Source organism: Ursus arctos, unplaced genomic scaffold (genome assembly GCF_023065955.2).
Source record: "Ursus arctos isolate Adak ecotype North America unplaced genomic scaffold, UrsArc2.0 scaffold_14, whole genome shotgun sequence".
In the NCBI taxonomy this organism is placed as follows: Eukaryota; Metazoa; Chordata; class Mammalia; order Carnivora; family Ursidae; genus Ursus; species Ursus arctos.
This window is the reverse complement of record NW_026622808.1, coordinates 71,030,708-71,043,941: the sequence shown is the minus strand read 5'-3', so window position 1 is coordinate 71,043,941 and position 13,234 is coordinate 71,030,708. Positions and strand designations below refer to the sequence as shown.

The following is a 13,234-nucleotide window of genomic DNA, read 5'->3' as shown; positions in this document are numbered from 1 at the left end:
CTCATCCTTAGGTCTCAATTCAAATGCTTCTTTCTCAGAGAGGTTTTCTGGTCTCTCAAATTAAAGGAGGATCCCTCCTGTTAGTTTCTCTCAAGGCATTGTGACGTAGTTTTCTGTTTTTGGCACTTACCACAGTGGTTAGTAGGCTTATTTATGTGCTTGCTTGTTTCATTTGTTCCTTCCATTATATCTAAATGTCACTGTGGCAGGACGTGCCTTGTTTGTCCTTGCATTCCCCGTGGCTAGCTCAGTGCTTGCTCGGTGCTTGGTGAGGGCTCAACAGGAGTTTGCTGAATGAACCAAGCAGCAAACCATGCAAAGGTCGCCCTCACGTGCTTGGCTCAACCTCCTTCCTTGGTGGGCTTCTGGCCTTAAAACATCACCCTTGGCTTTGCTTCAAGGGCAATCTTTCCACTCGCCGCTCCACTCCAACACGCTTTCCACCGCTCAGGCACCACGCCTCCGCGTGATCCTTAGATTGGCAGCCCGGGCCGTCTAGACTACAACCCCCACAATACCCCGCGGGCAGGCGACACATGATTGGTTAAGTCTCTAGAGGCGGCCAATAGGACCTGGCTTTGCTGGCTTGTGCAGCAGCAGCTCGAGTACCGGGAAGCGCGGGGCGCACAGGGAGCCGCAACCCAGCGTTCGGCTGGTTGCTCTGGAGCCGGGTCGCGTGGCCGCCTGCCCGCTCGCCTCCTGCCATGGGGAGCACCGAGAGCAGCGAGGCCCGCAGGGTGTCCTTCGGAATGGACGAGGAGGAGCGGGTCCGGGTGCTGCAGGGCATCCGGGTGAGCGGGCCGCCGGCGGGCGCGACGAGCGAGCGCGGCCTGGGCCGGGTGGGCGTGGAGGGCGCGGGCCGGCCTGAGGGGAGGTTCGGGCCCGAAAGCGGGCGGGCGCGCCTCGCTCGTTGAGCCCTCCCAACGCTCGGGTGGCGAGCGTCTCTCTTTCCGCCGTGTACGAGACGGACCTGAGGCCCGGCGATGCCCGGGGTCCGCCATCCTGGAGTGGCCGCCTTCAGGCTTCACTACCCTGGCATAAGGGGAGAAAGAGCGGAGAACGGGAGAGGTGGGGAGGCCACATCAGCTCCTGCTGACTCGTTGTAGACCTGGATTTGTTTCCCTGCACCCTAGTGCACGCGGCTTGTTCTGTATACATGAGATGCTTCCAGTCCTGGACAACGAACAGCCTCTTAACCGAGGCTCTCCGCTTCTCAACACCGCAGCCAAAGGAGCAGTTAAAAAGTTGTGAATCAGATCATATACCCTTCCCCTTGATAAAAACCCTCCAGTGGATGCCTAGCGCATTTAAGATGAAGAGGAATCATCTTACCTTGTTTTACAAAGCTGGTGCTGCCGCCCTGTGTGACCACATCTCACTGCGGTTCCCTCTCCTCCCACCTCCCATCTATTTACTAGCCTCCCGACTGCAAGATGTTAGTTTGCTACAAGCACAGGACCTCCCTCTGCTTTTGCTGTTTTCTCTCCCCTAGCTTTTCTTAGACCTGGTTCTTTACAGTTTGACTGTCATCTGAGTATCTTTCGGTGACCACTCAATCTAAATCCCACTGTCACATTTTTTTTTTCATAATAAGCATCACCGTCGGAAACTTTTATTGATAATTTACTTATTGTGTTTCCCACCAGTGTAAGCTCCTTGAGACTAAGATTCTAGTCTGATTCAAGACTGTATGCCCAAAACCTAGAAGAAAAATAAAAGCAGCTCACATCTGACTGCTTAGTGGGGACCATGGGTTCAACTGAATCCTTTACAGGCAACCTCTCATTTACTTTTCAAGGGCCTGGCGTGAGAGGTAGACTGCTATTTGCCCATTTTGTAGAGTAAGGACAAGTTAGACACTGAGAGGTGAAGTAACTTATCCAAGGTCATCTAGGTAACACTTGGGAGAGCTGGGTTTGAAGTAGGTCAACTCCAGGGCCTATTCGTTGAATGCTGCACCTTATACACCTGTGAATGGCACATGGTGGTTCGTAAATGATGAGTGGTTAAATGGATGAACCCAGTGAAACAGCGGCCAAGTTGAAAGAAAATGCACAGAGCTGGGTGTAGACGAATTAGTTAATTAGGGAGTAGATCAGAAAAAGACATCAGGAGGTCTGACTTCTGGGCAGATGCTCATTAGCTCGGTCGAACAACTTATCTTTTGAGTCTCAGTGACCACATTTCTAAAAAAAAATTGAGGGAGGGTGCTACTAGTCCTAGGTTCTGCCTAGGATAAGATGAAGCTAAGTGTGGAAGTGTTTAGAAATGGTAGTGTTTTGTGGTGGCCTCTATCCTTAGTCTAGCATAGTACTTAGCACATTTGGTGCTTGCTAGATGTTACCTAGTCTTGACCTGGCCAGAGGGGAGACAAAATGGGGAGGAGATGGCTCATGTTTGAAGGCTGAGAGGCAGGAGCCTGAATGGAATTTAGAAAAGCACCCTTGGCTCTGTTTGGGTGTTCTCTCACCTTTGTCACCTGGTATCCAGTGTTTGGGAATGTTGGAAAGTTAGGTCAGTCAGGGTCTTCTAAGATTCAAGGGAGTCCCTTTGAAGGTGAGTTCCTCTAAGTTGATAGAAGATCATCATTTTTTTGGGGTATCATGAGAATAGTATATTTTATTCCTAGTTCCCTTAACAATTCTGCAAAGTGTAAGTTCTTTTTAGAGATAGTCAGGCTTAGAGCTGTTAAAGAATTTGTCTAAAGAATTAACCTACCCGAGTGACTGATGGGACTTTAGTCCAGATCTTTTGGGTGCAAGAATAGCCTTTTCTCACTACTCCAAGCTCACTCCCTCAACGATATGCAAGGCAGCCTGAAAATTGTGTGTCAAAGCCTCTACCTGTTCTGACAGGGTACTGGGACCCCACTTAGTTCTCCCAGAGACTGTTGAAACTAGAGGGAGCTTTGGTGACTCTGAATGCTGGGCAAACTCATCAGAGAGAATGACTTGCCCAGATGCACACAATGGGGTGCATGGCCCCATACTATGAGAGACCCACCCTCCCTCCCTTCCTTCCTTCCTTCCTTCCTTCCTTCCTTCCTTCCTTCCTTCCTTCCATCCTCCCTCCCTCCCTCCCTCCCTCCCTCCCTCCCTTTCCTCCTTCCTGCCTTTCTTCCTCCCTCCCTCCCTTCCCTCCTTCCTTCTTTTCTTCTTTCCACTTGTGTGCCTGGTTTGGGAGGGAGGGAGTGAGATTTGAGAAGGGAGATTTGAGAAAGGAGGTGATGGCAGTGAAGTGTTTGGGTGTAGGGGCTGCTTCTACTAGCAGAATTACTTGAGGATTGAGGAGTACACTTTGTTCTTAAGCTGGCAAGTAAAACTCAGTACAGAAGATCATTGGATGAACCAAGTGAGAAGTTACTTTAGTAGAAGGTAGATGCCAAAGAAGACTATCTGCCCCAGGTCCTTCAGAGAAAGTTCAATATTCTTAAAGACCACTCATTTTTAATCCCCAGGCCCTGATCTTGGAAAGTGCTCTAGTTCCCTTAAGATTCAATGCTAGGGCCTTGCTACTTTGCACACTTATTTGCATAAATTTACATAGTGAGTTCAAGCCCTAATTCCATGGAAGGTAAAAGAATTTAATTAATGCAAAACACTGCAATTATATTCAACTCCAGTTTTCAGAGCAAGCATGTGTGAAATACATAAAGATTTCATTTTATCCAGTATATTTAACCTCATCTTCCAATGAGAGAAGGCACCCACATGGCAATAATGTGCTGTGTGTGCCCACTTTTCCTCTTCTCTGCCTCATGGAAGCAGCCATATTTGGTAATTCGGATGAAGTTGGTTGCTATTCAACATGTAGACTCACTCTTCTCCAGCCTTTTCCCCTTGCAGCTGCTCAGCTGCCTGCCATTCTTCCCAAGTCCTCTCCTGGCCTGCTGCATGATCCCTGTGTCCCCAGGCTCATTACACACTCAGGGCTACATCACATTTACCCTTATCTATCGCTTGCATGAGGCAAATCTGGACCACTGCTGAGGGGAGGACCAAGGAGGATGTAGTAAGATGCACAAGAAACAGTCCCCAAACATGCCATTGCCAGAGAAGCCGTATGCCTGAACACCACCTGTAGCCACTGTTTATCATCCAGCACCTCAGTAAATGCTTCCCTCGAACAGGTGACTTGCCAGGCCCTGAGCCTGGCCTTGCAGAGACTATAAGGGATGAAGCACAAGGTCCTTGCCCTCATGGACACCTCAGCCCAATAGCAGGAGCAGACCAAAAGAAAGGAAAGAGGCAAGCGAATAAAACACTGCAAGTGTCGTGATGGAAACAAAAGTGTGCAAAGCAGCAGGGCTCCCTGCTTGAGGTGGGATGGCAGACACTGCCGTCCTGAGAAGGCGACGTTGAAGATGCGCCTGAGCCGGCCCTGAGAAGCGTGCGCTGTGCTGCGTTTTCAGAGCACTAGCTCAGACATTCCCCTTGCCAACCCTGTGAGCTGTTCACCCCATCTCAGACATGACACAGATTCAAGGAGGTGAAGTAACCCGAGGTCACAGCTAGTTAGTGGTAATGCTGGAGGCTCAGACATGCCAGCTCCAGGCCATGTGTGTGACAGCTACACGGGTGGGGATGTTGAAGAAAGTTGGCCAGGCGTTGAGCCTAGACAGGTGGTGGGCCCTGAATGCCAGGGAGGGCTGTCTACAGGTTTCCTTGGAGGCAACATTGCAGGTCTATAATCAGGAGTGGCGCTTCAGAAAGATTTTACCTGATGATGGTGATTTTTCTTTTCTTTTTTCGAAATAGCATTTTTGAAATGTCTTTTACGTGTAAAATTCACCCATTTGAATGATTTTTAGCATGTTTATGGAGTCGAACAACTGTCACCACAATTGGATTTTAGAACATTTATTCACAAGACCTGAAAAGATCCTTTGTGCCTATTTGCAGTCAAACCCCACTCCCTCACCCAGCCCCAGGTAACCACTAATCCTTCTGTTGCTATGAATTTGGTTTTTCTGGACATTTCATGTAAATGTACTCACACATCTTTTATGTCTGGCTTCTTTCACTTAGCATAATGTCTCTGGTGTTGGTTTGTTGATGTAGCATGTATCAGGACTTTGCTCCTTTTTATTGCCTGGCTGTACTTCTCATTTGTTTATCCAGTCACTAGTTGATGGACATTTGAATTGTTCCAGTTTTTCACTGTTGCGAATAATGTTGCTGTGAACATTTGTATACAAGCTTCTGTGTGTGTGTGTGGACATATATTTTCCTTTTTCTTGGATAGATACCTAAGAGTAGAATTGCTGGGTCATTCTATTTATGAACTTGGTGAGTTGTTAGGTTTAACTTTTTAAGAAACTGTCAAACTGTTTTCTAAAGTGGCTCAACCATTTTACATTCCCACTGGCAATAGATGAGGGTTCCATTTTCTCCATATCATCACCGACACTTGTTATTGTTTATCTTTTTGTTTATAGCCATTCCAGCGGGTGTGAAATGGTATTTCATTGTGGTTTGAATTTACATTTCCCAGGTATCTAATGTTGGACATCTTTTCATGGGCTTATTTTCCATCCATATATTTTCTTTTGTGAAATGTGTATTCAGATATTTTGCCCACTTTTCCTAGAATTATCTTTTTGTTATTGAGTTATAAGATTTCTTTATGCTGAATACAAGTCCTTTATCATATTACACATTGCAGTATTTTCTCCCAATGTATGGCTTGTCTTTTCATTTTCTTAATGGCGTCTTTGAAGTGCAAACATTTGCAATTTTGATGAAGTTTAATTTATCACTTGTTTTCTTTTATTAATTGTGCTTTTGGTGTCATATCTTAGAAATCTTTGCCTAACCCAACATTATGAATATTTTGTCCTGTATTTTTTCCAAGAGCTTTATAGTTTTGGCTTTTATATTTAGTTCTATGATCCATTTTGAGTTAATTTTTATATATGTTATGAGGTAAGACTTTAAATCGGGTTGGCAAAATTTTTTTTGTAAATGACCAGTTGGTAAATACTTTCTGCTTTGCTGACTAAGAGGTCTTTATCATCACTGCTACTCAACTCTGCCATTGTAGGGTTGAAGCAGCCACAGTCAGTATGTAAACAAATGGGTGTGGCTATGTTCTAATAAAACTTTATTTATAAAAATCAAGTGTTGGGTTAGATTTGGCTCAAGCACTAGAGTTTGTTGAACGCTGATCTAAATCCATCTTTTTTTGCATGAAATATCTAAAATTTTCAAATTTCATTTGTTGAAAAGACTATCCATTTCCCACTTTGGGACCTTTGTGATTATCAATTGACCATAAACATAAAGGTTTATTTCTGGACTCTCAATTCTGTTGAGAGTACCATTGATCTGTATGCTATATGTCTATGCTAGTATAACACTGTCATGATTATTGTAGCTTTGCAGTAAGTGTCAAAATTGGGAAATATAAAGATGCCAGTTTGTGTGTTTTTTGATTCTTTTGGCTGTTCAGAGTGCTTTGCATTTCCATACACATTTTATGATCAGTTAGCAACCTCTATAAAAAAAGCCTATTGGGATTTTTGACGGGGCTTGTGTTGAATCTGTAGATTACTTTGGGGAGAATTGCCATTTTAGCAATATGGAGTCCTCTGATCTATGAATATGAAATCTCTATTTATTTAGATCTTTTAAAACATTTTTCAGCAATGTTTTATACTTTCAGTGAACAAGTCTTACATTTCTTTTCTTAAATTTATTTCCAAGTATTTTATTCTTTTTGATGCTATTATGAATGTAATTGTTTTCTTAATTTTTGGATTTTTCATTGCTAGTATGTAGAAATACAATTGATTTTTGAATATTGATCCTGTATCCTGCAACCTTACTGAACTCATTTATTCATGTAGTTTTTTTTTTCTGTGGATTCTTTATGATTTTATATAGGTAGGATCATGCTGACTGTAAATAAGGAAAATTGTAACTCCTCCTTTCTGGTCTGCATGCCCTTTTTTTAATTTTCTTCCTTTATTGCATTGGCTAGAACCTTCAGTAGAGTATTGAATAGAAGTGGTGATAGCAAATGGCCCTGCCTTGCTCCTGGACTTAGAAAGAAAACATTCAGTTTTCCACCATCAAGTATATTAGCTGTAGGTTTTTCATAGTTGCCTTTTATAAGATTGATGATTTTATCTTTTAATATTCTCAGTTATCTCTTCCTCTCTATTATATCCTGTTTTTTGTTTGTAGGCTCTTGGAGTGCAAAGACTGTTTTATTTATTTCAGTGTCTGGCTCATTAATATGGGCATGTTGGATTGCATGTTTGGATTAATGAACTGATGATCCTTCTTTTAGCCAAGTTGGTGATCTTTGGCAACTGCACATGAGAATTTTACTCTTCTGTTTGTTTTACATCCAAGCTTTAATACAAACTTGTTCCATTTGTATGCAGTAAACTTCCTTTTCACCTTGGTATTGCCCAGTGATATGCTTCTTGAATCTCAGCATGAATGTTGATGCTCCCTATCATACTGTTTTACATTATATCCTTCATGGGGCACCTGGGTGGCTTAGTTGGTTGGGTGTCCGACTTGATTTCTGATCAGGTCATGATCTCATAGGTCGTGGGATTGAACCCCACCTTGGGCTCTGTGCTTTGCATGGAGTCTGCTTGAAAGCATCTCTCCCTTTGCTCCTCCCCCCTCTTGCATGCACTCTCTCTCTCTCTCTCACTCTCAAATAAATAAATAAATCTTTGTATTACGTCCTTCATCTTAGTTGACTGCTTAGAGGCAGCGTGGTGAACAAAGTGTCTCAAAAAGACCTGGCCTTGGGTGCCTGGGTGGCTCAGTCAGTTAAGCGTCTGCCTTTGGCTCAGGTCATGATCCCAGGGTCCTGGGATTGAGCCCCACATCAGGCTGCCTAAGCCTGCTTCTCCCTCTCCCTTTGCCTGCTGCTCCCCCTGCTTGTGCTCTCTCTCTCTCTTTGTGTGTCAAATCAATCAATCAATCAATCAATCAATCTCGAAAGAAAGAAAGAAAGAAAGAAAGAAAGAAAGAAAGAAAAAGAAAGAAAGAAAGACAGACCTGGCCTGAGCTCTGACACTCAAAGCAGTAAGTCTGTCTTCTTTTATGCAAGGTGGACCTGTTTAGCATAGGTGCCTTGAAGGAGTTGGATCACAAGTCCTCTCGGACTTCCCCAGCTTTAACACTCTGTCTGGCTGACCATTTGGAGGAATGTAGTTAATGGGGCCACAATAGGAAATGCCAACTTGGAAAGTCAGGAAATGGATGGCCAAGTTCCCTAAGCTTTTCTGTGAGTGGCGTGTGGATCCAGATGTCAAGTCCAGCAAGCATTGCTGTCCCGCATTGCGTGCCAGTCCCTGGGCTAAGTGCTTGCCCAGGTGTTATTCTTTTTGATGCTTCCAAAACATTACATCCGACACATGGTGAGGTATCAGAAAACAAAGTGGAGCCAATTCCGCAGGGAAGCAGAGCACTCTAAGTTTCTCTACCCTTCCCCCTTCCGCTGCTGAGGAGTAGAGGATCATCTTAAAGACTGATGAAGACTCAGGTACCTGCATGTAGATACTTGCAGTGTCTGCCATTCACCTGGCTCAGGGGTTCCCAAACTCACTGTGTTCAAGGGCAGGAAAGGGCTGGGCATACAACCATGCTGTACTTAAGGGGCAGATCTAGCAACTTGCAAGGATTTTTTGAGCATCCTTTAAATTTTCGCCTAATAGTACTATAGTGTAACCAGTAATGACATTTAAATACTATAAGAGTTAAGGTGATTTCTACCTTCCCTTCTTTCTGACTTTTGAATATAACCTGTGTATAAGATGAAATTCCATCCTAATAATATTCCCTCACTGTGTCACAGTATGGTGTTGAAGATCTTTCTCTGTAAAAGTATAATCTATAAAGTCATGTAAATATAAGGATAGTTGTGACTCTGACTCTGACTAAGTTCATCTTGGGTCACTTCCCTCATTTGGGAGGTAAAGACGCTGCACTAGAAGCATCTTTGATCCTTCGGGTCTCCAGTCTACCTTTTCCACCTCTTGGTGGGGGGTCACTGCACGCTCTTCTGCAGCAGCTCTGGCTTCCAGATCAAACCTGCCGGCTCTCCTGTTTCTCTGCAGCTGATGGAGGCTTCAGAATGTTTCCTAGTTGAACCCTCTTTCCTTTCTGCACCATGGCCCTGGCCGTTCTCTTTCATCCTCATTTGTGAGCTATTGACTTTTGGATTCTAAATATCTAACCCAGAGCTGTCCCATTGCACATCGCGTGGGTGCATGTAATTCACTACATCCGCTGGAACTCACCTGCGTCCCCCTCCTCTGCTTCCCTCAGAATCACTTGTGTTTCTTATGCTATGGATGGCTCCAGCCAGCCAGCCCCTCAGCCAGAAAACTGGGTCCCACATTCCTTTTTTTCTCTACATTTAATGACAGATCTTGCGTTTTCCCTTCTAGCCATTTCTGTTTTTGCCTCTTTTTATCCTTGCTAACTCTTTATCTTTTTCCAGTCCATTCCATCTTCCCTGGACCATCTGATAAATTGTTCTTTTTCCCAGTAGACTTGCCTCCCACAAATCTATACCTCCTGGTGCTAGCAGGGTCATTTTAAAAAAACAAAAACAAAAACATAAATTTTACTTTTGAATAAGCTTCAGGCAAATGGTATTACAATTCAGGCAGTTCCAAAGGAGGCACGTAGGGAAGAAGTTCACTTCCCACTTGTTTTGTCTGTCTTGTCCTCTGCAGCAGTCACCGTTACTGGCTGGCCATGTCAGTGATTGTGCAGAGTTAAAGCTAATTATGCCACTCCCTTAGATTCAAGGCAGATTCTGGGGCCTGGCTCATGGTGCCCTCTGTGTGCTGGTGCCACTTGTTGCCTTTCGTTGCACGTGATGGCCGGGAGGACACCTATTCCTGCTGTATTCTGAGCTGCTTCCTGCTTCCCTGCCTGTGATTCTGTTCTCGTTTGTCTGCAGTATTTTATCTCCCTGCGACTGGCTAACTTCCTTGTCATCCTCAGGACCTTCTGAAAGGCACCCTCTGTGATGTCACTCTGTTTCCCTGGGTTGTCCTGTCCTGGGTCTTGCAGACTTTGTGCTCACCTCCCAGTGCTTACTGTGAGGGCAGAAATGATCTGTTCCTTGCTTCCTTCGTTACTGCCCGTGAGCGGGAGTTGCATCTGTTTGTCTTTCTGTCCCCAGTACCCAGCCCAGAGCCGGTTTCTCTCACCCCAACCCGTAAGTCTAGAAACTTTGTGGTATTAATTAATTTGAATTGATTGCCAACATTTAGAACTTGGAGGCTTTACATCAATTCAATTTTTAGCTCTTTGGGGAAAAAAAATTGAAAGTCTGGTCCACATTCCCATATGGCGATATTTTCCTGGAGGTGTGAGATAGTTGCCCTCTCTGGGGGGCATATGCTTTCATCATGGTCCCTACCATGTTGTCCTTGCACTGTTTTTGTTTTTTTTCCCTACCAGGCCCATTCTATTAATTTTGTCGCTTGCCTGACGCCTGTGGACATTTGTGTTTGGCCCGCTCGATGTAGGAGGTCTCCAAGGGCTCTTCTTGTTCTGACATTCTGGGATTTAAATCTGTGGTGAGCAGCCGGTGGATCTAATTTGAGCTCATAGAAAACTGAAAGACTAGTGAACGCAATCTCCAAGGCAACAGCCTGAGGCAAGGAGAGGAATCTTTTTAGAACCACGAGATTGGGCAGTGCCTCTCTGGGGACGAGGGTGTCCAGGCACCAGGAGCCACTGACAGACTCAACTTCCTGCAAGCTCATTCTTCTGGAAACTGCCGCAGGTGCTCAGCCTGACTGGAGAAGCCCTAGGCCCAGCTTGGAGAGGGTAGTGAGCTGCAGTTTATCTGCTGGCGCCCAGCGGATCCTCAGACAATGTTGCCCTGAATGGCCTTGGCCGCGGCCGTGCGGGCCTCGTTGTTGCCTTCTCACCACAGAACCTCGGGCAAGCTGCTTCTCTGCACCGCACCTCCTCCACCCTTCCTTGAGGAGGATGCCTCCTCTCCTGCCCAGAAGTGAGCTGGGGCTGTGAACTCATTTGGTGAACATCAAAGCATTTGCTAATGTAAAGAGTAATGCTTAGGAAGCTGCCCCCACACTGCTACTTCGCCCATGTGTCTAGATGAGTAACATGTTAAGACTAAAAAAGTGCTAGTTTTCATATTGACATTCTCCTAATTTAAGTAGGCTGGCTGTTGTGTGAGTACATAGTGCTCCCCCTCCCCCTCCCTACCCGGGGGCTCAGTGAAGCATCAGTGGGGGAAATATGACTTGCAAATATTTTGTTTTTCTTGAATTGGCCATTCTGAGAACATGGTTACTTGCCACGTCAGCATGGCTCTGTACTCCTGCCTTACTTGTGCAGGTATCTCTGTTAGGTGCCCAGGGTTGGGATCCATGTCTTGGCCTGGACACTGAAGACTTCCTATGATCTTGGGCAAGTTGTCTCACCTCCCTGACTCCAATTTTTTCATCTGTACAATGGGAATGCGTTTAGCCCGGGGCCTGGCCTGGGAGCTTGCTCAGTGGATATTAGGTAGGCTGTTGCTATCATTATCTCTAAACAGGAGCTCCTGTCCCCACTCCTACGTCTGAGTTCCTCCGCCCCAGCTGTGAGCTCTGTTGCCCTGCTCTGGAGTAGGGGGGCATGACATCCGCTCTCTGGTCTGCCCCATGGCACTCTGATGCCAGGGATTCCGTAATTTCTTTCTCCACAGGCAACCTCTTGCAGCGTCCTATGTAGTGTGTTTACTTGCCTGGGGAACAGAGCTGCCTGAATGGATTTAGAATGTCACACACACACTTACAGAGCAGTGCTCTGCTCAGCGGTGGTGCCTCCCTCCCCAGTGAGCCAGGCCTGGGCCTTGCTGTCATCTTTCCCTCATTTTTCCTTTAAGACTTCCTGCAAAGTGCATCTTATTTTTAAATGCCAACTGTTCATAATTTCTCATGAATCCTTTCAGGCTTTTTCCAAGCCTCCATATACAAGCACCCTCTTTCCCTTTTTATAGCACAAATGAGAACATAGTGCATATACCACTTGGTAAATTGCTTTTTTCACTTGCCCTGTGCATTTATTCAGATGCCAGATCTCCAGCTACTTCACTGGTGTGGAGTCTTTTGCAACCACCCCCGCCCTGACTCCTGCAGAGATGACACTTCTAGCCTTCTTGCTCGTGATGTGCACTGCTTGTGGCAGCGACCCCGCCTCCAGCTCTTTGTGACCTCAGCCCCTCTAGCTGCTTTGCCAGGCTATTCTGTGTGAAGAGGAGATTGTGACCAAGGCCCTGCTTAGAAAGCGTCAGCAGCTTCTAGTTGACTGCAGAAAAAATTCCATTCTCCTTATCTTGTCCTTCAAGGCCCTCACCAGGTGGAGCCTGCCAGCCCTGCACGTCTTCCTTCCTTCATGGACCTGTGCTCAGTCTAGCTGGACCTCAGACTTCTCCCTCTGTGCCTTCTGTGTGCCCTTCCTTTCTGGAACACCCCTCAACTCCTACCCTTGTCTGTGGTCATCTGTTCAGGCCCATCTCAGGCCGTCTCCCTTCTACCTGATACTTAGGCGCCTGCTGGAGAACTCCTGGGTATGCTAGCTCAGCTTCTCTCACCTGACGGCTTAGCTCATGTTCTCTCATGTTTCGCCTCCCTGCCCCCCCAACCATGTCTGACCATAAGCTCTTTGGGTACAAAGTTCTTGGGTGTTACAGCTTACATACTCCATTGTAGTAGTTCGGTGTTAGGGACCTGGGCCTTTAATAAATATTTCTTTAGTTCATGTGTTTAACAAATATTTGCACATCTCTGGTGTCCAGAAACTTTCTAGGCCCTGAAGATACAGCAAGGGCAAAAGAGAACCCCACGGAGCTTGTGTTCTGGTGGGAGTGATGACAAGCAGGTGGTCACATGTGTGTTCTGTGCCGTGGCTAACAGCCAGTGCTGTGAGAGAAATGAGGCCGAGGAAGCGAGGGAAGGAGTGATGGTGGGGTCATGACTTCAGGCAGGGTTGGCAGGGAAATGCAGGACGTGCCCTTTGTGGCTGGGCCTACTTGTGACTGACTGGTGTTCCCTGGCGTCTCTTAGCAATCTTGACTCCTCTGCCCTTCATTGCTTTGCTGGTAGCTATCCCTTCTGGGGGGGCCCTCCTGCCTGTGAGTGCCACTTGGCCAGTGCCTCTCTCCCTGCGCTTGTCAGGGTCAGCGTCCCTTTGCCCCCACAGCTGGCTGGCATGGTGGTTCAGGAGTCAGGCAG

At 46.1% G+C, this 13,234-nt stretch overlaps 1 protein-coding gene across 4 annotated transcripts in view; it reads left to right on the top strand.

Annotated features, from left to right (window-relative positions):
- The first annotated feature begins 594 nt into the window (after positions 1-594).
- Positions 595-13,234, top strand: part of CHCHD6 (coiled-coil-helix-coiled-coil-helix domain containing 6) — a 238,113-nt gene continuing 225,473 nt past the window's right edge. The window contains exon 1 of one of the 4 annotated variants that reach the window (XM_057311987.1): positions 595-791. In XM_057311987.1, the coding sequence (XP_057167970.1) occupies positions 705-791 (87 nt within the window). In that variant the 5' untranslated portion in view covers positions 595-704. The remainder of the gene's footprint in view (positions 792-13,234) is intronic. The other 3 variants (XM_044385114.3, XM_057311986.1, XM_026501503.4) reach the window with 3 other exon arrangements.